We start from the raw sequence: 20,337 nt of genomic DNA, 5'->3' as shown, positions 1-20,337 counted from the left end.
GTCACATCCATAGTTCCTCCCAAACCAGTCCACTGCATGAATGACGCACCTTGACTCTGATTTCACTGTCTGGCACAGAGCCGCTGAAAGCATTGAAGTCTGTAACCTACCCACCCCGTATTCAGTGCAAAGTCACTGCACAGTACTTTAAATGTATTACCCCTGTCCTGTTAATGAAAGTTAGTTGAGATAATATTGTAATATTACCACATATACTGTTCTGAGAAGACCTGATAGGTGAAAGCAATGTGGGGAAAGTGTGCTAAACGTATTTGCGTTCACCGGTTTACTTCATTCAGATCAGTGTAGATGAAGGAAAAGATGTGATGAGAGACATTGAGATGCTCTTTATACAAACATAAATAGGTTTCACCCTATGAGAATACACAAGTCTCTTAGCTGTGTGGTGGTGGGGTTCCAAGTATGAGATACTGACGGTGAACAAGTATTTAATTGTGCTTGATAATGTCCCATATTTCATGTAGTAGCCAAGGAGAATGACATTTCCCCTAGACACTGATCTAATATCAGTTTTGAGTTTTACCCCTAATGAGATTTTGTCATCAGTATTTTGGGTAACCTGAGGATTTTAGGGCAACCTGATTCTAGGGCTCTAACTCAATTTGTCTTTCTGTGATTCCTCGTGTCCTATCTCCTCACCCCATCCTCAAATGTATTGGAGGAGAAGGTCCAAGGTCCCTCTAAGGGCATTCTACCCATGGACTGTACCCATTTCAGTGTGTTTTCAGTGACACTGCACAGGTGGTCCTAAGTCCCTAGTTAAATTACTCTAGCGCCACCAAGCGTTATTTCAATGTTCTCTCTTATACGAGCCAGTCTGCGTCACTTGCAGAACCCCTTCTCTCTAAACTCATATTGACGTTTATGTTAGTACATCACCACTATGAAACTCTCTGAAGTATATTTTACTTCAGTTATTTACATTTATGTAGAATAAATGAAACTATATTTACTTGTATATCGGTAAAATAAAATTACCTACAAGTTAACTATAAATTATTTAAACTATTATACACAGACGTCTACAAACATTATGAGCTTGGAACCAATATACCTTACGTGGAATGAAATAACGAAACCCTATTGATCATTTAACCATGCGCTCCTTAGTGGTGTCTTGAACGTACGAAATGAGATGGCAGTGTCAAAGCTTCTCAAAGTAGACTTCAGTAATGTTGCTCAACTGTCAACTAGTCTCTTACATAGTCTCTCAAACTAATCCTAGTTATAGGCTACTTTATATTAAAACAATGTAAACGAAATAGGCTATTCATACTATTCCTTCCAGAAGTCTGTTCAAAGTAGCCTAATTTCTGCCTCACGTTACAGGCGAGTACATTTGAGCTATGTGCATGTAATAACCTAATAATGGTGCTCTGAGCTACAATATTCTCTGCTTTTCCTCTCTCTTCATGCAGCCAAGCAATGAATGGATATGTGTTGCTGGCTCTCACAGGGATCCACACCGTTGATCAATTCTGTTCAGGCGCTGCACAGATGCAGTGATCTACTCACGTTGGGATGGATTTATTGAACGCTCCACTCTTTTGATCTTGGGCGTAATTTGACTAAATTTAGGAATTGAGCATGCCTGTGTTAAATAGATTCAGGTCATTTTCATGGCAAGCCGGTTTTAGATGGATGCTGTGAAGTTAGTCTCGTGTGCCTGAAATGGATCCATCCGAATGTAAAGTACAGATTAGCGGGCGCCACTGAGATGTATAAATTAACGGTGAGCGCGCCTTTTTTTTGTTGACGCTCACCAACGTGCGCGCACTTGCTACTACATCACAAGTTTCCGCCCTCTTCCCTTGCTCGCCAATCACCTTTCTTCCCCATCAACTTCATTCTTCCGGTGTTATGGCCGCTTGCAGCGTAAGAGACAACGAGTGTGAAATGTTATGATTATGGAAATTTGTCGGTGAAACCGGTGAATTAAGGATGCTCGTGACTGTGCTGTTACGGTTTCCCGTCTGTCGGCCGTCAGTTCGGGCAGTGCTTCGCTCTCAGAGGCGTTATAGCAAGGTGTGCAACCTTATCAAACCGTGATCTGTTATGAAATGTAGCTGTACTGACCAACTGAGTACAGTATCATTGGGTTGTGTAGCTAGCCTTCTCCAAATCAGTGGCGTAACATTTTCCTATGACAGGTGTGGGCGTGTCCTCTGACAAACCATTGGATGGATCTATGAATAGCCCAGAAGGTGTTCTGACGGCCAAACAAGACTGCACGATAATCTGTCATGTAATTTGTGTCTCTCTGTGTGACCACAAGGGTTTTTTGAGGGGTGTTTGGTGGGAAGGGACAGTTCTCAATTAAGCTTATTATTGGGTCCTCTCTCTCTCTGAAATATGCAACTACTAATGTATGTTTGATCATAATACCATACGTTTTGTTATGAATTCCATATTGTGTGAAGATTTGATCTATAATGATTACATGGTAATAATATATAATCCCGTTGTCTGTATTGTTGTTGTTCACATTGACCCCTGTTCTCTCTTCTTTCCTATTCCCTTGTTTCCTACTTTCTCCTACCCTTTGCCTCTAGATACAGGCGTCCCCTGCTCTGTCTGAGCGTGTGCGGGTATTTGAGTCTCTCAGAGAGAGACGGGGCCAGCCGAGGACAAGCGGCGCCACAGAACAGGCCCTCAGCGTCCGATTGGCTGATGGCAGGACGGTGAAGGGCACCACAGGAGTGACCACACCCTCACTCATCGCCCAGAACGCACGGTTAGCCTCTCAGACGTGTGTGTGTGTGTGTGTGTGTGTGTGTGTGTGTGTGTGTGTGTGTGTGTGTGTGTGTGTTGATTCAGAATCCTAAAAGTCAGGGAAGGGTTATCCCCAGTGCTTGACTTGGAATGAAATAGTTGCTGGTACTTATTTTGAGTACTGTTTATATTTCGGTGAAGGAACTCTGCAATACTTTTGAGCTAATATTCAATAAGAGGTGCAGGAACTCAAGCAGCAGAAATGTTGAGGGGCCGGTACTCTGCTCCAGTGAGCTCCTTTCCAGGTCAAGCACTAGTTATCCAAAATGTTATCCCTCAGAACACATGTGCTGCGTTTAAACAGGCAGCCCAATTCTGATATTTTTTCCACTAATTGGTCTTTTGACCAATCACATCAGAGCTTTGCACATCAGATCTTTTTCAGAGCTGATCTGATTGGTCAAAAGACCAATTAGTGAAACAAATATCAGAATTGGGCTGCCTGTCTAAACGCAGCCTTAGTAACTCCAATCTGAAAGCAAACACACCTATGTGTCCCATCTGTGTTTGCTTTCAGATTGGAGTTTGGTCAAATTGGATAGGTGTAAGCAAACGTACATTGACATTATCTCTAACCCTCTAACTCTCCATGTCTGTGCAGTGTGAAAGGTGCTCTAGTGAGCAGGGTGAATGGAGAGCTGTGGGAGCTGCTTCGCCCCCTGGAGGCTGACTGTGAACTACAGCTGCTGGGCTTCGACACCACAGAGGGCAAACAGGTACTTACTAAGAACATTCCCGCAATCATCTAACCCGATAGAAGATCTTACATGTGGAGCAGTCAAAGATGCAGAGGTTGACCTCTTCTCTCTCTCATCCCCTCTCGCTCATCTCTTTCATCTTTTCCCTTTCTGCCTCCCTCTCTCCCCCAGGCGGTGTGGAGGACAGGAGCGTGTGTAGTGGGGGGGGTGTTAGAGGGGGTGTTTGGGGCAGAGGTGTGCAGAGAGGGCGTGTCAGAGTCTGGCCTCTACTGTGACCACCTCCTGGAGAACAGGTAAGACATTTCCCTCTCTTTATAATATAATTTATAATAATATATGTCATTTTGCAGATGCTTTTATCCAAAGCGACTTAGTCATGCGTGCATACATTTTACCCCACTAACCATCTCCTCATCGTGTGGCGCCCCTTTAAGCCAGAACAGCTACTTTGAGGGAGGGAGGGAAGGAAGGAAGGAGGGATGCATTTGTTTTCTAACAGGGACCCTGACCTCTCATTCTTCACCTTTGACCTCTGACCCAGTCTCCTAGTGCTCAGTAGGTTCCCCTGAGCTAGGTAGAGGAGAGCTGAAAGGAGGCCACAGTCTCACCTACTTTCTGACTCTCCCACGCCCACCACGTTTTTCACCTGTCTGAATGAGGATACACATATATACAGTGGGGAAAAAAAGTATTTAGTCAGCCACCAATTGTGCAAGTTCTCCCACTTAAGAAGAGAGAGGCCTGTAATTTTCATCATAGGTACACGTCAACTATGACAGACAAAATGAGAATTTTTTTTCCAGAAAATCACATTGTAGGATTTTTTATGAATTTATTTGCAAATTATGGTGGAAAATAAGTATTTGGTCAATAACAAAAGTTTCTCAATACTTTGTTAAATACCCTTTGTTGGCAATGACACAGGTCAAACGTTTTCTGTAAGTCTTCACAAGGTTTTCACACACTGTTGCTGGTATTTTGGCCCATTCCTCCATGCAGATCTCCTCTAGAGAAGTGATGTTTTGGGGCTGTCGCTGGGCAACACGGACTTTCAACTCCCTCCAAAGATTTTCTATGGGGTTGAGATCTGGAGACTGGCTAGGCCACTCCATGACCTTGAAATGCTTCTTACGAAGCCACTCCTTCGTTGCCCGGGCGGTGTGTTTGGGATCATTGTCATGCTGAAAGACCCAGCCACGTTTCATCTTCAATGCCCTTGCTGATGGAAGGAGGTTTTCACTCAAAATCTCACGATACATGGCCCCATTCATTCTTTCCTTTACACGGATCAGTCGTCCTGGTCCCTTTGCAGAAAAACAGCCCCAAAGCATGATGTTTCCACCCCCATGCTTCACAGTAGGTATGGTGTTCTCTGGATGCAACTCAGCATTCTTTGTCCTCCAAACACGACGAGTTGAGTTTTTACCAAAAAGTTTTATTTTGGTTTCATCTGACCATATGACATTCTCCCAATCCTCTTCTGGATCATCCAAATGCACTCTAGCAAACTTCAGACGGGCCTGGACATGTACTGGCTTAAGCAGGGGGACACGTCTGGCACTGCAGGATTTGAGTCCCTGGCGCCGTAGTGTGTTACTGATGGTAGGCTTTGTTACTTTGGTCCCAGCTCTCTGCAGGTCAATCACTAGGTCCCCCCGTGTGGTTCTGGGATTTTTGCTCACCGTTCTTGTGATCATTTTGACCCCACGGGGTGAGATCTTGCGTGGAGCCCCAGATCGAGGGAGATTATCAGTGGTCTTGTATGTCTTCCATTTCCTAATATTTGCTCCCACAGTTGATTTATTCAAACCAAGCTGCTTACCTATTGCAGATTCAGTCTTCCCAGCCTGGTGCAGGTCTACAATTTTGTTTCTGGTGTCCTTTGACAGCTCTTTGGTCTTGGCCATAGTGGAGTTTGGAGTGTGACTGTTTGAGGTTGTGGACAGGTGTCTTTTATACTGATAACAAGTTCAAACAGGTGCCATTAATACAGGTAACGAGTGGAGGACAGAGGAGCCTCTTAAAGAAGAAGTTGCAGGTCTGTGAGAGCCAGAAATCTTGCTTGTTTGTAGGTGACCAAATACTTATTTTCCACCATAATTTGCAAATAAATTCATTAAAAATCCTACAATGTGATTTTCTGGAATTTTTTCCTCAATTTGTCTGTCATAGTTGACGTGTACCTATGATGAAAATTACAGGCCTCTCTCATCTTTTTAAGTGGGAGAACTTGCACAATTGGTGGCTGACTAAATACTTTTTTTCCCCACTGTACATACATACAGTACCAGTCAAAAGTTTGGACACACCTACTCATTCCAGGGTTTTTCGTTATTTTTACTATTTTCTACATTGTAGAATAATAGTGAAGACATCAAAACTATGAAATAACTCATATGCAATAATGTAGTAACCAAAAAAGTGTTAAACAAATCTAATTATATTTTATATTTGAGATTCTTCAAAGAAGCCACCCTTTGCCTTGATGACAGCTTTGCACACTCTTGGCATTCTCTCAACTAGCTTCATGAGGTAGTCACCTGGAATGCATTTCAATTAACAGGTGTTAACTGTACATACAGTTGAAGTCTGAAGTTTACATACACTTAGGTTGGAGTCATTAAAACTCGTTTTTCAACCACTCCAGAAATGTGTTGTTAACAAACTATAGTTTTGGCAAGTCGGTTAGGACATCTACTTTGTGCATGACACAAGTAATTTTTCCAACAATTGTTTACAGACAGATTATTTCACTTATAATTCACTGTATCACAATTCCAGTGGGTCAGGAGTTTACATACACTAAGTTCACTGTGCCTTTAAACAGCTTGGAAAATTCCAGAAAATGATGTCATGGCATTAGAAGCTTCTGATAGGCTAATTGACATAATTTGAGTCAATTGGAGGTGTACCTGTGGATATATTTCAAGGCCTACCTTCAAACTCAGTGCCTCTTTGCTTGACATCATGGGAAAATCAAAAGAAATCAGCCAAGACCTCAGAAAAAAAATGGTAGACCTCCACAAGTCTGGTTCCTCCTTGGGCGCAATTTCCAAACGCCTGAAGGTACCATGTTCATCTGTACAAACAATAGTACGCAAGTATAAACACCATGGGACCACGCAGTGGTCATACCGCTCAGGAAGGAGACTCGTTCTGTCTCCTAGAGATGAATGAACTTTGGTGCGAAAAGTGCAAATCAATTCCAGAACCACAGCAAAGCACCTTTTGAAGATGCTGGAGGAAATAGGTACAAAAGTATCTATATCCACAGTAAAACTAGTCCTATATCGACATAACCTGAAAGGCCGCTCAGCAAGGAAGAAGCCACTGCTCCAAAACCGCCATAAAAAAGCCAGACTACGGTTTGCAACTGCACATGGGGACAAAGATCGTACTTTTTGGAGAAATGTCCTCTGGTCTGATGAAACAAAAATAGAACTGTTTGGCCATTGTTATGTTTGGAGGAAAAAGGGGGTGCTTGCAAGCCGAAGAACACCATCCCAACCGTGAAGCACGGGGGTGGCAGCATCATGCTGTGGGGGTGCTTTGCTGCAGGAGGGACTGGTGCACTTCACAAAATAGATGGCATCATGAGGAAGGAAAATTATGTGGATATATTGAAGCAACATCTCAAGATATCAGTCAGGAAGTTAAAGCTTGGTCGCAAATGGGTCTTCCAAATGGACAATGGCCCCAAGCATACTTCCAAAGTTGTGGCAAAATGGCTTAAGGACAACAAAGTCAAGGTATTGGAGTGGCCATCACAAAGCCCTGACCTCAATCCTATAGAAAATGTGTGAGCAGAACTGAAAAGGCGTGTGCGAGCAAGGAGGCCTACAAACTTGACTCAGTTACACCAGCTCTGTCAGGAGGAATGGGCCAAAATTCACCCAACATATTGTGGGAACCCAAGTTAAACAATTTAAAGGCGATGCTACCAAATACTAATTGAGTGTATGTAAACTTCTGACCCACTGGGAATGTGATTAAATAAATCGTTCTCTCTACTATTATTCTGACATTTCACATTCTTAAAATAAAGTGGTGATCCTAACTGACCTAAAATAGGGAATTTTTACTGGGATTAAATGTCAGGAATTGTGAAAAACTGAGTTTAAATGTATTTGGCTAAGGTTTATGTAAACTTCCGACTTCAACTGTGTGTGTATATATATGTATATAACGCCAAGGGGGGTGAATACTTTTGCAAGGCACTAATATATATATATATATATTTTTATGTAAAAAAAATATTAGTGCCTTGCAAAAGTATTCATCCCCCTTGGTGTTTTTCCTATTTTGTTGCATTACAACCTGTAATTTAAATGGATACACACACACACACACACACACACACACACACACACACACACACACACACACACAGAGAGAGAAGCAGTACTAACCCCTGGTCTCTCTCCCAGTGCCCTGTCCCTAGCTGAGCTGGAGGAGAGATGCAAGGAGGCCGCTGGCCAGAAGCTTCCTCTCTCCAGACTGGAGCTGAACACACAGGAAGTTACAGAGCTCTTCCAGGTCAGAGGTCACTGGCTCTGTTTGTCTGTCATTGGCTGCATCTGAAATGGCATCCTGTTTCCCTATATAGGGAATAGGGTGCCATTTAGATGAGACATTAGCTGGCATTACAGTTATGGCCCACAGTATTCTAGAATGTAGGTGTGTTGCTCGGCTCCTACCTGTAGCAGCTTCTGGAATTGACTGTTTACATGTGTTGTCTTTAACCACTGCCTGTAATGGTCATCATCTAGGAATGTCTCTAATTCAAGGGGTGTGGCCGTGATACAATAGTGTGTGTGTGTGTGTGTACTAACTGAGTGTGTTCTGTCATCTAGGACAGAGCTCTGAGACTCCAGTTGATTGAAGAACAGATGAGTGGTCCTACTGTCACAGTGTACAGGTTTGTTGCTCAACATTTCACAGCCTGATACAACACATACTCACCACATGGTAACGCTACAGTCATGGTCTGTGTTTTTAAAGAGAAATTACTGTACGCTAGGATGACATATCCATCTCTTCCTGTTCCGTGTGTGGGTCAGGTGTGGCGACAGCATAGGAGTCTGCAATGGTCCTCTCCTCCCTCACACTGGTCTCCTCAAGGTCTTCAAGATGCTGCAGGTACGTGTGTGTGTGTGTGTCAGCCTCCCTGCCTGTATATCAGTTCAGTGAGGAATATACAGTTCTTGTCTTCTCCTCATGACATCTAAACTACGCTGGACGTAAAACTGAATGTACAGGATTAAAGAAAGCACAAGTTAAATGGGTTTCCATCGCATTTTCATCTCTACTGATGGTTTTGTCACAAACAATGTAGCGAATGTGCCCTCTCTGGCATTGGCACGTGTGCTGTAGCCAACAGCTGGCAGATACAGTGCGGGTATAGCTTACATGATGAGATTATTATGAACAAAAGAGCGAGGTTATTTTTATTTGTAAACGGCAGCCAAGCATCAGACCCTTGATACAATTTGAAAGGAGCATCAAGCTCATCACCTTGCATTCACCACCATCTGAAGTTCATTAGAACTTATTTCATCTGTACTCTAATAAACTGCATGCTTTCCCGACGTGTCATAGTGGGAGGACCACATAGACTTGTCATCACGTGACTCCAAGTTTACTTCGATATGATGGTTGTTATATAAATATTTGCGCATAAAAGCATTTCCACCGCCATTTAATTTTATCGCATTATTCATTTTACAGACACAAAAAGATCCCACCTTGTCTAGTGTATTTTGTTTTGTCTACATTTGGAAAGTTTACAGAGAAATGTGCTGTTTCTGTCTGGCCTGTCATGACATTTATTATCCAATATGTACTTTACTCGCATAAAAAGGTTGAATGGAAACCTGGTTACTGTTTAACTCGTAACATGGGCTGTGACATTACCATGCAATATAGCCATTAACTCTGACCTCTTCCTGATATTAATGTATAGTGGGACTGCGCTGGTCACACTGGAAATTCCTTACTGGTAATTGACAGTCACTTGGCAGTCACTGGCCAGTTAAATGATGCACTGGAGACTAACAAGTCAGAACAACATGACACACTGAAGACAAGCGGAACAAAACGCTGCTTGTTTTTTTCCTAGAAGCATTAGAGCTGTAGCATGCTAACCCGTGATGTCAACCATGACCTATTTGCTAGCGCTGAGCAATTAGTGCTTGAGGTCTGTTCGGTTTCAGTTTGATTCTACAAAAATAATTGCGCTTTTCGGTTTCATTATTTATTTTTTTGATATTAAATGCACTATGCATTATGTGGGTTGAATGCTGTAACAACACACAATACAATTCCTATGATGGTAGTGAATGCCCATTACTGCTTATCACTTATTAACCATCATTTATTCACATTACTTTACTTTCATAAAATATTTGTTTTATTTGATGACTTTATTATTTCATTCCAAGTCATCATCTCATCTCTATAGAGCTGCTGCCTATGCTGTCTAAATCACTATTTTAGTAGTTCTTCAAAGTAAATAAGATGTGCTTTTATGACTGCTGAATACCAACTATCAATCACTTAGATCATGTATTTTCAGGTAGAGATACCTGGCGAAGCAACTGCTTTCTATCACTCTCGATCGCCCGTTCTCTCTTTTCTATATGTCTGCTCCACACAAACCGGACAAGTAGGCGGGTGCGCAATGGATTATGGTCATTTTAGTTAATTACCATGTTTTCTGCACTAAACTATGTAGAATATTGGCCTGTTGGAAACTACAACTCCCTACTACATCGCACAGTTCAGGCATGATCTGATTTATCTCTAGAGAAACTGCATTGAGCTCACAGAAGAAATTATGAATTAAATGAAATTCAAATAATTGAACCGACGTTGGTCAATTAGCTGTTTGGTTAATCGCTCAGCACTACTATTTGCTTTCATGCTGTTGTGTTGTGCTGGGGAAAGTGGAATTTCCATACTGGTGTTGTACTGGTCAGAATGGAATTTCCACTCTCCATGCTGGGAGAGCAATAGCCATTGAAACAATACCAGAAGCAGGATGTTGTGATTGTAGTGGCCAGTTTCCTGCCCCCGCCAAGTTAAATCCTGTCGATCTCTATTGTCCCAAGGGGAAACGCAGCCCCTACCCATTATCTGTAGAGCAGTGGTTCCAAAATGGCGGCTATGGAACAAAGATGGCCGGGACATACCCTATATGTACTGAACAAAAATATAAATGCAGCATGTAACAATTTCAAAGTTACAGTTCATGTAAGGAAGTCAGTCAATTGAAATACATTCATTAGGCCCAAATGTATGGATTTCACATGACTGGGAATACAGATATTCATCTGTTGGTCACAGATACCTTAAAAAAAAAAGGTAGGGCCATGGATCAGAAAACCAGTCAGTATCTGGTGTGACCACCATTTGCCTCATGCAGCAAGACACATCTCCTTCGCATAGAGTTGATCTCATCACGGTATCTCTGTGCATTATAATTGCCATCGATAAAATGCAGTTGTGTTCGTTGTCCATCCTTAGCTTATGCCTGCCCATACCATAACCCTACCGCCCCCATGGGGCACTCTGTTCACAATGTTGACATCAGCAAACCACTCACCCAATCAACACCATACACGTGATCTGCGGTTGTGAGACTGGGTGAACGTACTGCCATATTCTCTAAAAAGACTGCTTATGGTAGAGAAATGAACATTCAATCCTCTGGCAACAGCTCTGGTGGACATTCCTGCAGTCAGCATGCCAATTGCACGCTCCCTATAAAACTTGATACGTCTGTGGCGTTGTGTGACACAACTGCACATTTGAGGGTGGCCTTTTATTGTCCCAAGCACAAGGTGCACCTGTGTAATGATCATTCTGTTTAATCAGCTTTGTGGTATGCTGCACCTGTCAGGTGGATGGATGATCTTGGCAAAGGAGAAATGCTCACTAACGGGTGTAAACAAATTTGTGCACAAAATTTGAGAGAAATAAGCTTTTTGTGCGTATGGAACATTTCTGGGATCTTTTATTTCAGCTCGTGAAACATGGGACCAACACTTTACATGTTGCGTTTATATTTTTGTTCAGTATATTTCTCTTTTCTGCTACTCTCTCTTTCTTCTCTGTCCCCCCCCCTCTCGCTGTTCAGGTGTCTCCCGTAACGTTGACCAATCCTGTTGGCTCGTCAGGTGTGATGCGTGTGATGGGTGTGGCCTTCCCAGGAGAGAGGGAGAGGGAGGAGTGGGAGAGGGAACAGGAGGAGGCACGGAAGAGAGACCACAGACGCATTGGCAAGGTGAGGTGGAGAGGGAAGAAAAAAGATCTAGGTCCAATACGCATAGAAATATAAACAACTGGAGACACCCGTCCTTTTTGGAGACTGGTTATTATTGGCACGGCAGCGCTACTGTAGCTAGCAGAATAGTGTAGAAGCTATTGCTAACTAGCGAACTAAACTATTTTAGTAGGCTAGCTAAGCATCTTGGCTAACTGTGAGGCATGTGCTACAGTGTCTCCAAAATGGAGCGTATACTGATATGGTAACGTGTGTGTGTGTGTTGCCTCCAGGACCAGGAGCTGTTCTTCTTTAATGACGTCAGTCCTGGAAGCTGCTTCTTCCTGCCTAAAGGAGCTCACATCTACAACACACTCACTGACTTTATCAAGGTAACACACGCACACACAAAGACGCATCACAATTTTTATGCTGGAATTATTTATTTTTATTGCTATAAAATATAAAATGGACAGGAACATACACACAAACGTACTATACTTACCAATCCTTACTAGCTACTACTTCTACAAAATACATCCGAGATTCACAGGAAGCCCATCTCTGCAGCCAACTCCAACACCCCCGGAATGGCTTGTAGTTTTTCTCATCTCTTCATCAGAAAAAACCCACTGGTCTCCTGGGCCCAGTTTTCAAAGGTTATCTATCTGTATTTTGCCTATCGGATAGTGTTAAATGCATAGAAATAGAGTGAATAGAACGGTGAAATCATTCACTTGAATTAGGAGTCCTGTTACTCTTATCAACCAAACATTCTAAATTCAAACATTCTACCAACTTCGCTTTGGTTGACGCTTAGTTCGTAAATTCACTCTGGCTATCTACTCCGATTTCAGAGCACTCGTCTGAGTGTGCCAGAGCACAGAATAACTGATAAATTTACGAACGCTCAACACCCGTCGAATATGATCTGTGTCAGTAAGCGTCGGCAAAAAAAGCGTAAGTAAATTGTTGCCAGCAGCACAGTTACAGTCACCAACGCTCTTGATAACATGAAAACAACCTAACCAGCTCTGCTAGGGTGAGTGAAATGGTCAGAGTGAGTGTTCTCTCATTTGTGTCTGGAAGTAGCTAGCAAGCTAGCCAACGTTAGCCAGTTAGCTTGGGTGCTTGACTGCCGTTGTGTGGTCAGAACGCTCGGATCAACCCTACTCCTCGGCCAGAGCGTCCATTGTGCGCTCTGAACGCTCCGAGAGCGAGATGCTCTGAATTTACGAACGGACAATCTGACAACGCTCTGAATTTACGAACGCCCAGAGCGCGCTCTGGCACTCAAGTGAATTTACAAACAAACCCTTAGTATTTTTTTATGATTTTAGAATAGAATGGCCACGACAATCAGCAAAGTACGCTTGCGCGTACACACACACACACAGCCGCTCATTCAGACATCTTTACCCTGACAGTAACCTCAGGACACTCCTGTTGTGGTCAGTAGTCAGGAAATCACCCCAATTACTACACTGTGACTGTCTGTTCTCCAAATAACCATGGATGACACACAAGCACACACACACATAGAATAAATCTGTCTGTAATAATTAAGTTGTTACATCTCTCTCTTCCTCCCTTTCTCTCCCCCCTTCTCCATGACCCCACGCCCCCACCCAGACTGAGTACAGGAGGCGTGGCTTCAATGAGGTCGTGACCCCTACTCTATACAGCACTGCATTGTGGGAGCGTTCGGGTCACTGGGAACACTACAGTGAAAACATGTTCACTGTGACCGGTGACACACACACCTACGCACTCAAACCCATGAACTGCCCTGCACACTGGTGAGAACACACACACTTACGTTCTCTCTCATTCTCAGCCCCACACATTGGTCAGGGCGTCTCACGAACACCTCTCTCTGTTTCAGTCTGATGTTTGAGCAGCGTGTAAGGTCATGGAGGGAGCTCCCGTTGCGTTGGGCCGATTTCGGGGCTCTGCATCGGAACGAACTGTCCGGCGCTCTGGGTGGTCTCACCCGGGTCCGCAGGTTCTGCCAGGACGACGCACACATCTTCTGCACTCCTGAACAGGTACACACACACACACACACACACACAAAGACAATTCCTGTCATTTTAACCTTTTTGGATATTTGTCTCTCATTTTCCACCCCGGAAAGTCCTAGGACAGCAGACAGTGGGAGAAAGTGGGATTGTATCCCTGACTCCCCCAATGATCCCCCTTATCCCATTAAACCACATACACACACACACTTGCGCTTATACACACACTGATTCACATGATATTGTGAGGTTTGTTTTCCACTCTGGCTAATCCAATCACTGGAACACTTCACTGGAACAGTCAATAAATCAACTGTTCCTCCTCACTCATCTCGGAGTTAACCCTTAACCCCTAAAGCCCTGGACTCATCTCTGAGTTAACCCTTAACCCCTGGACTCTCCAGTTTCACATCTGTCTATTTATAATGTATTTTACAATATTGTATTTACATTCTCTATTCTTCTGTCTCCACCACTCTGTTCTCCTTATCTGGCTGTACTCCTGCCCCCCAATCCCTTCCTCTGCCTCTCTTTCTCCCTACCCCCCACCCCCCCACTCTCTCTCTCTCTCTCTCTCTCTGTCAGTTGGAGGAGGAGATCGTAGCGTGTTTGGAGTTTGTGAGGAGTGTTTATCGAGTGTTTGGATTCTCCTTCCACTGTCTCCTCTCCACCCGACCTACACCCTGCCTGGGGGAGCCTGCACTGTGGGACCACGCTGAGCAGGTACACACAGACACCACACACACCATACAGACAGATGTACACAGAGCCAGCTGTGTAAATGGGTGTTTACTGGCCCACAAGTGAGGTCTATAAATCACAGTACATAGCCTCCTCTACTGTAAGCATAATGACATCACGTAATGAGAGACACTTATCCAATCAGTGTTGATATATGGCCATGTGGATGTGACAGAAAGTCAAAGCCCTGTCTGTTCTGTGGCTGCTGTCTATGCTCCCTGCCTCTCCCTGTGTGGAGAAAAGCTCAGGAAATGAACAAAGAGAAGAGAAGCTCAATGAAGAAATAATATCCTTTTTCTCTTTCCCACTTTCTTCCCCTCTTCCCTCTTTCACTCCCCACCCCTCCCTCTTGTCCCCCCGCTCTCCTCTCTCTACCTCTCTCTGTCTCTTTCTCTCTGAGCAGCAGTTGGAGAGGAGTCTGCAGCAGTTTGGAGAGCGCTGGCAGCTCAACCCAGGAGATGGAGCGTTCTACGGGCCAAAGGTCAGTTACACAAGACCCTTCTGTCTGAACGCTGCACCCCCCCTGAACAGAGCCCTGTTATTAACACTCACACACTCCCACATCTTCCTGTTGTCCTAGATTGACATCCAGATCAAGGACGCCATTGGTCGACAGCACCAGTGTGCCACCATCCAATTGGACTTCCAGCTGCCAATCAGATTTGACCTTCAGTATGTGGGGTGAGTCAGTCATCTGTGTCAGTTTAACCTGTGTGTTCTGGGATGTTCCCTGATGCAGCTTCTGCTCTTATCAAACTGATACATGTAATTGGATTGCATGTGGTTGGAAACATTGTTATTAGACTGAGGGGAATTTAAAGCTAGAATCCTTAGTTGCTACTTCCATTTTTGGACTAATTTGATTCTTGAAGAATATGTTATGCCTCATGTTCTTCGTTCAACTGTCATACCCCATCAGAACCCCAAATAGAAGCTTGTTTTACGCCAATGTTTGTAAACAACATAAAAGTAAACACACTGTACAGCCACAAAACATGTTTCAAACAAATGTTTATATCATGGTCCTTGCATCCATAGCTCTGAATTTCAGAGTGGTTACATTTCTCCTGGCCCATCCCTTAGCTTTTGACCGAAACAGAGGCGGGGTGTCCACTTTGTTATTGTTTCAACTGCAGATTGTAGCTTTAAAAGATTGAAGTGAGCCTCATTATTAAGCACATGCTGCACCAGTTTATTTTCTTCATGCAAATCCCTCCTCTCCATCTCCTCTACCCCTCTCTCTCTCTCTCTCTCTCTCTCTCTCTCTCTCTCTCTCTCTCTCTCTCTCTCTCTCTCTCTCTCTCTCTCTCTCTCTCTCTCTCTCTCTCTCTCTCTCTCTCGCTCTCTTTCACCTTCTCTCGCTCTCTCTCTCAGGAGGGATGGAGAGACCCACAGACCAGTGATGGTCCACAGAGCTGTTCTGGGATCACTGGAACGCATGATCGCTATATTGGCCGAGAATTTTGGGGGGAAATGGTGAGAAGAGTGTCTGTCCATTTGTACATCTGTGATTTGATATGACCCATTCATCTAAAATGATACAGTTTCAATGTTTTGGTTACCCACATTTCTCTTCCTCTTACTCACTCAGTTTCTCTTTCCCTTCTGTCTCTCTCAGGCCTCTGTGGTTGTCTCCAGCGCAGGTCATGATTATTCCTGTAGGGGGAGGTAGTGAGTCGTATGCGCAACAGGTCAGTACTCATCATATCAGATCTGGGGCTGTATGTATCAAGCATCTCAGAGTAGGAGTGCTGATCTAGGGTCCGTTTTGCCTTTTGGATCTTAATACTTAAGATTACATGGACAGGAGGAACCTGGTCCTAGATCAGCACTCCAGCTCTCAGACACATGATACACATGGCCCCTGTACTGCAGGCTGAAATCAAACCCCCATACACGTGACCAAACACAACATCACTCAGCACACATCAAAAGCTGTACCCCTCAGTGACTCCAAAGATCAAAGGCTTATCCAAACACTGTACCCACACACCATTCATCAAGACTCTGAGAAGGACTTGATTTGAGGGTATTTTTGTGACCAGGTTTTAGTTTATTTAACACATAGGAACCAACAATGAAACACAGCTAGGTACGTACATGCCACTACTCACATATCAATATTTTCTGCAAGTTACATCTGTCACATGATTAATGAGCCAGCAGCAGCTAAGACCAGACCCAGCAGATGACATGTAATATAGACAAGGCCTCAGAGGCCTTTATCAGGACACGGATCCTGTTTCTCTCTAGACTTGTCTTGTAAATAGCCTGGCAGTCACAACATTGACGATACATCCTCCTGTATGTAATGTATATGTAGCCCCAGGGGAGGAGAGTATCAACACTGGTGATCTGGGGTTTGTCATGATGATACATAGACAGGTAATACAGCCACCAGAGTCTCGGCCCTCAGGGTGGAATTTAAAAGGTGCCGTCCTTACTGTAATTCTACCGTAGCCTGGTTCCTATCTACTCTACCACCACTGCGAGTGATGTGTGTTTTGCTCTTGTTAAGGTGGTCAGACAGTTCCGCGAGGCCGGCTTCATGGCTGATGTGGATGATGACCAGGGTGCCACCTTAAATAAGAAGATCCGCTCTGCACAGCTGGCCCAATACAACTACATATTTGGTAAGAGTGCGTGGGTGATCACGGATGAGATTACTGTAGATTCTAAATTAACTCACACCGCTTGTAAACATGTTAATTCAAGAATTGTTTATTTCTCTCTTTCCGTGTGTGTTCTGTGTGTGTGTCCAGTGGTAGGAGAGAAGGAGTGTGTGAGTGGGACAGTAAGTGTGAGGACCAGAGGGGGGAAGCAGCTAGGGAGGAGACCGACAGAAGAGGTCCTGGCATCACTCACACACCTACGAGACACACGGAGCAACCTGGATGACTTCTAACACACACACACACCTGTTGTGGATGAAGAATTGCTCACTGTACTTTTGTAATAAAATATAATATCTTAATTTATAAAACTCTTCTGGATGTCTTTTGAACACACTCTTTCTCTGTGCTTGCATGCGTGTGTGTGTAACTATCATTATGGACATGGTCATGTTAATGGGGCTGTTGTGTATGTAAGTGTTTCATTGTGTAGCACTGGTTGGAGAGACATCCATTTTAGGAGTCTTATCAGGGTTTTCAGGCAACAGTTGTGATTGGTTGTTAATACTCCTTAAATCAACGCACCCCTGTTATGTAAGACTGTGTCATCACTATCAGAATAGAAACCCCTCCATACCTTTAAAAGACTGGAAGAAGACAGGCAGGATACGCAGGGAGCGTGGGGGGATTTGGCTAAAATAGGAGAGGGAGCTGTGTGTGTTTAGTGGAAACAGGAAAGGCAGAACGAAGGTCGGAAGGTTTGAAGTTTTCCCTCTTTTTTAATTGAGAGGGGGAGCGACGGAACGGAAAGGACATGAGTCACAACAGTGACAGAACAGCTAGGGGAGACGGGGAGGAGGGGGGTCATTATAACCCGGAGAGTGGGTGGGTGGGTGGGTGGGTGGGGGGGGGGGGGTCACAGATCAAACACGGACTAGACTGGACAAAGAACCTCTTCAACAAAACGGCTATTGGCCAAAGGCGGCGGTTTTGTGTGCTTAGTTCTACGCGAGCACTTCACTGCCGAGACAGAAAGAGAGGGAGGCCGAGAGGAGGTGAATTGGGTTCAGGCCAGGGGGCTTTTGGTGTGTATCGGTCCCCAGAGCCAGACACTGTAAGTGGGTGACCAGACCGTGAGCATTCCCAGAGGAAGAGAGGCTGGACTTGGCCCCACGTTCCAATCACACAGATTACCGGTCACTCGATTAAAATAGACCAAAGAATGAAGCTTATTTCCAGTACGCAGGATAAACGCCTCAAATTCCTTGTACCCACTCTCTTGATTGACTTTCTTTCTCTGAAATGTTTAAAGTTGGGGAGTTGTTTGGTGCGATAAGTGTTCCACAGTGGTGACATAGACCATTAGTATCAGTGAACACTCCCAAAACCATTAGTTACTGATAACTACAAGCCTAACAGTCAGTCACACTCCTCTCCTTACAGCGTTCCTTCCCCCTCTCTCTCTCGCTCTACTCTCTCTTTCTCCCTCTCTTCTCTCTACTCTCTCGCATCCTCCCTACTCTCTCGCATCCTCCCTACTCTCTCTATCTCACTGTACTCTCTCTAGTTGCTTTCTCTGAACACCCAAAGCAATCCTTCATTTGACAGTTCGAGTCGCACTGAGTTCATTCTGAAATTATTTTTAGCCAGGGGGTTGAGAGAGAGGTGGGTGGGTGACGTTAAAGAAAGACCATAACAAAGGGACCCGCTGAGGGAGGTAAAGATCACTGTCTCCAGTCAAAGGACCGCCTATAGGCTATAATGTAAAATGTCAATAGGGCTATAGGAGGATGAAATGAAATATGAATTTGCTTAGGGGGTTGTTTATAAATATAGTTGGTAGCCTACAAGTCGTGGAGGTACATAAATGACCCAGGATGCGTCCCAAATGGCACCATATTCCCTATGTAGTTCACTACTTTTGACCAGAGCCCTATGAGTTCTGGTCAAAAGTAGTACACTATAAAGGGAATAGGGTCCCATTTGGGACACAATCCAGTTTCAGGTCATTCATATCCTTTCTGTGGGAGGCAGGCAGGGTGGCAGGGTGACCGTGACCAGAGGAAGATAAAAACAGAATGGTGGTGTGACGTCCTCTTGTTCTCTTCTGCTGGTATCACTGAGAACCTGTCAGACAATGATTGGTGGGACGCTGAGCTTCTGAAATAGACCCCTGTGCTTGGACTCCCTTTCCCGTCCACCTCTGTAAAAATAACCTCCCTGTGTGTGTGTGTGTGTGTGTGTGTGTGTGTGTGTTTGTTTAACTATCTTTGTGAGCACCAGAAGTCCTCACAACGATAGTAAAACAAGGAACATTCGGTAAAACAAGGAACATTCGGTGGGGACATTTTGCCGGTCCCCATTTTGCTGGTCCCCACAAGGACAAATACTATTTTAGGCTTAGGGGTTAGGTTTAGGGATACAATTAGGGTTAGAATTAAGGTTTGGGTTAGATTTAAGGTTAAGAATTAGGGAAAATAGGAACTTGGATGGGAATCAATACTTTGGTCCCCACAAGGATAGCAATACAAAAGTGTGTGTGTGTGAGAGAGAGCGGGAGAGAGAGGGTTTGCTGCCAAGTGGCCTGAAAACAACAACAGGAGGTCTGTTGGCCTCTGCAGCAAACAGTGACAATGACCTAGCAGTCAAGAGACCTCTCTCTCTCGCTCTCTTCTCTCTCTCGTGTGGGTGGGCATGTAGGTTTGCTGGGAATGTTTGGATAGGGGCAAGCCAATTAGTGAATGGAATGTTATTATTATTTCTGATGGGTGTGTGTGGTGTAGGGAAGACACACACACACTTAGTTGGAGAGGTATAGCTCACTGTTACACGCTCCAGTTGCCCATCTTCAGTCCCATGAAATGAATTCCTTATTGAGAAACAGACTGGGGGAATAAATCAGCTGTAAGGATTCTACTGGAGACATGCCAAACCATGGGCCCACACACACACACATCCACACACACACATACATAGAAGTCCACTCCACTCCCCTCCACACACACCTCTCGCTCTCTCTCTCTCTCAATTCAATTCAAGGGGCTTTATTGGCATGGGAAACATATGTTTACATTGCCAAAGCAAGTGAAATGGATGAACTGTAAATATTACACTCAGTTCCAAAAGTTATCTTTCTCTCTCTTTCTCCAACTCCAATAAATATTTCCCAACTTCTGTCCTGATCTAGTTGCCGAGGAGGTTTTCTCTAA

The 20,337-nt window shown here is 44.2% G+C and overlaps 1 protein-coding gene across 1 annotated transcript; it reads left to right on the top strand.

Annotated features, from left to right (window-relative positions):
• The first annotated feature begins 1,889 nt into the window (after positions 1-1,889).
• Positions 1,890-17,492, top strand: LOC311139383 (threonine--tRNA ligase 1, cytoplasmic-like). Its single transcript, XM_084174252.1, has 18 exons — positions 1,890-2,046; positions 2,574-2,755; positions 3,395-3,509; positions 3,663-3,784; positions 7,919-8,027; positions 8,345-8,409; positions 8,552-8,630; positions 11,629-11,775; positions 12,048-12,146; positions 13,387-13,553; positions 13,640-13,802; positions 14,361-14,498; positions 14,920-14,997; positions 15,097-15,197; positions 15,891-15,992; positions 16,135-16,207; positions 17,035-17,149; positions 17,279-17,492. The coding sequence occupies exons 1-18, from the start codon at positions 1,963-1,965 to the stop codon at positions 17,419-17,421; spliced, it is 2,082 nt and encodes a 693-aa protein (XP_084030378.1). The 5' UTR covers positions 1,890-1,962; the 3' UTR covers positions 17,422-17,492.
• The last annotated feature ends 2,845 nt before the right edge of the window (positions 17,493-20,337 follow it).

Source organism: Coregonus lavaretus (assembly GCF_964263955.1).
Source record: "Coregonus lavaretus genome assembly, chromosome: 13".
Lineage (NCBI taxonomy): Eukaryota > Metazoa > Chordata > Actinopteri > Salmoniformes > Salmonidae > Coregonus > Coregonus lavaretus.
Note: the sequence above shows the minus strand (reverse complement) of the source record. Positions and strands in the feature narration are given on the sequence as shown.

What these genes read in the sequence shown, in the direction of transcription:
- LOC311139383 (XM_084174252.1), top strand. Translation starts at nt 1,963, where the DNA reads ATGCTCGTGACTGTGCTGTTACGGTTTCCCGTCTGTCGGCCGTCAGTT. An exon ending in CCTACTGTCACAGTGTACAG is followed by an intron (nt 8,410 to 8,551) that starts GTTTGTTGCTCA and finishes TGTGTGGGTCAG; the next exon opens with GTGTGGCGACAGCATAGGAG. An exon ending in TGTGGGACCACGCTGAGCAG is followed by an intron (nt 14,499 to 14,919) that starts GTACACACAGAC and finishes CTCTCTGAGCAG; the next exon opens with CAGTTGGAGAGGAGTCTGCA.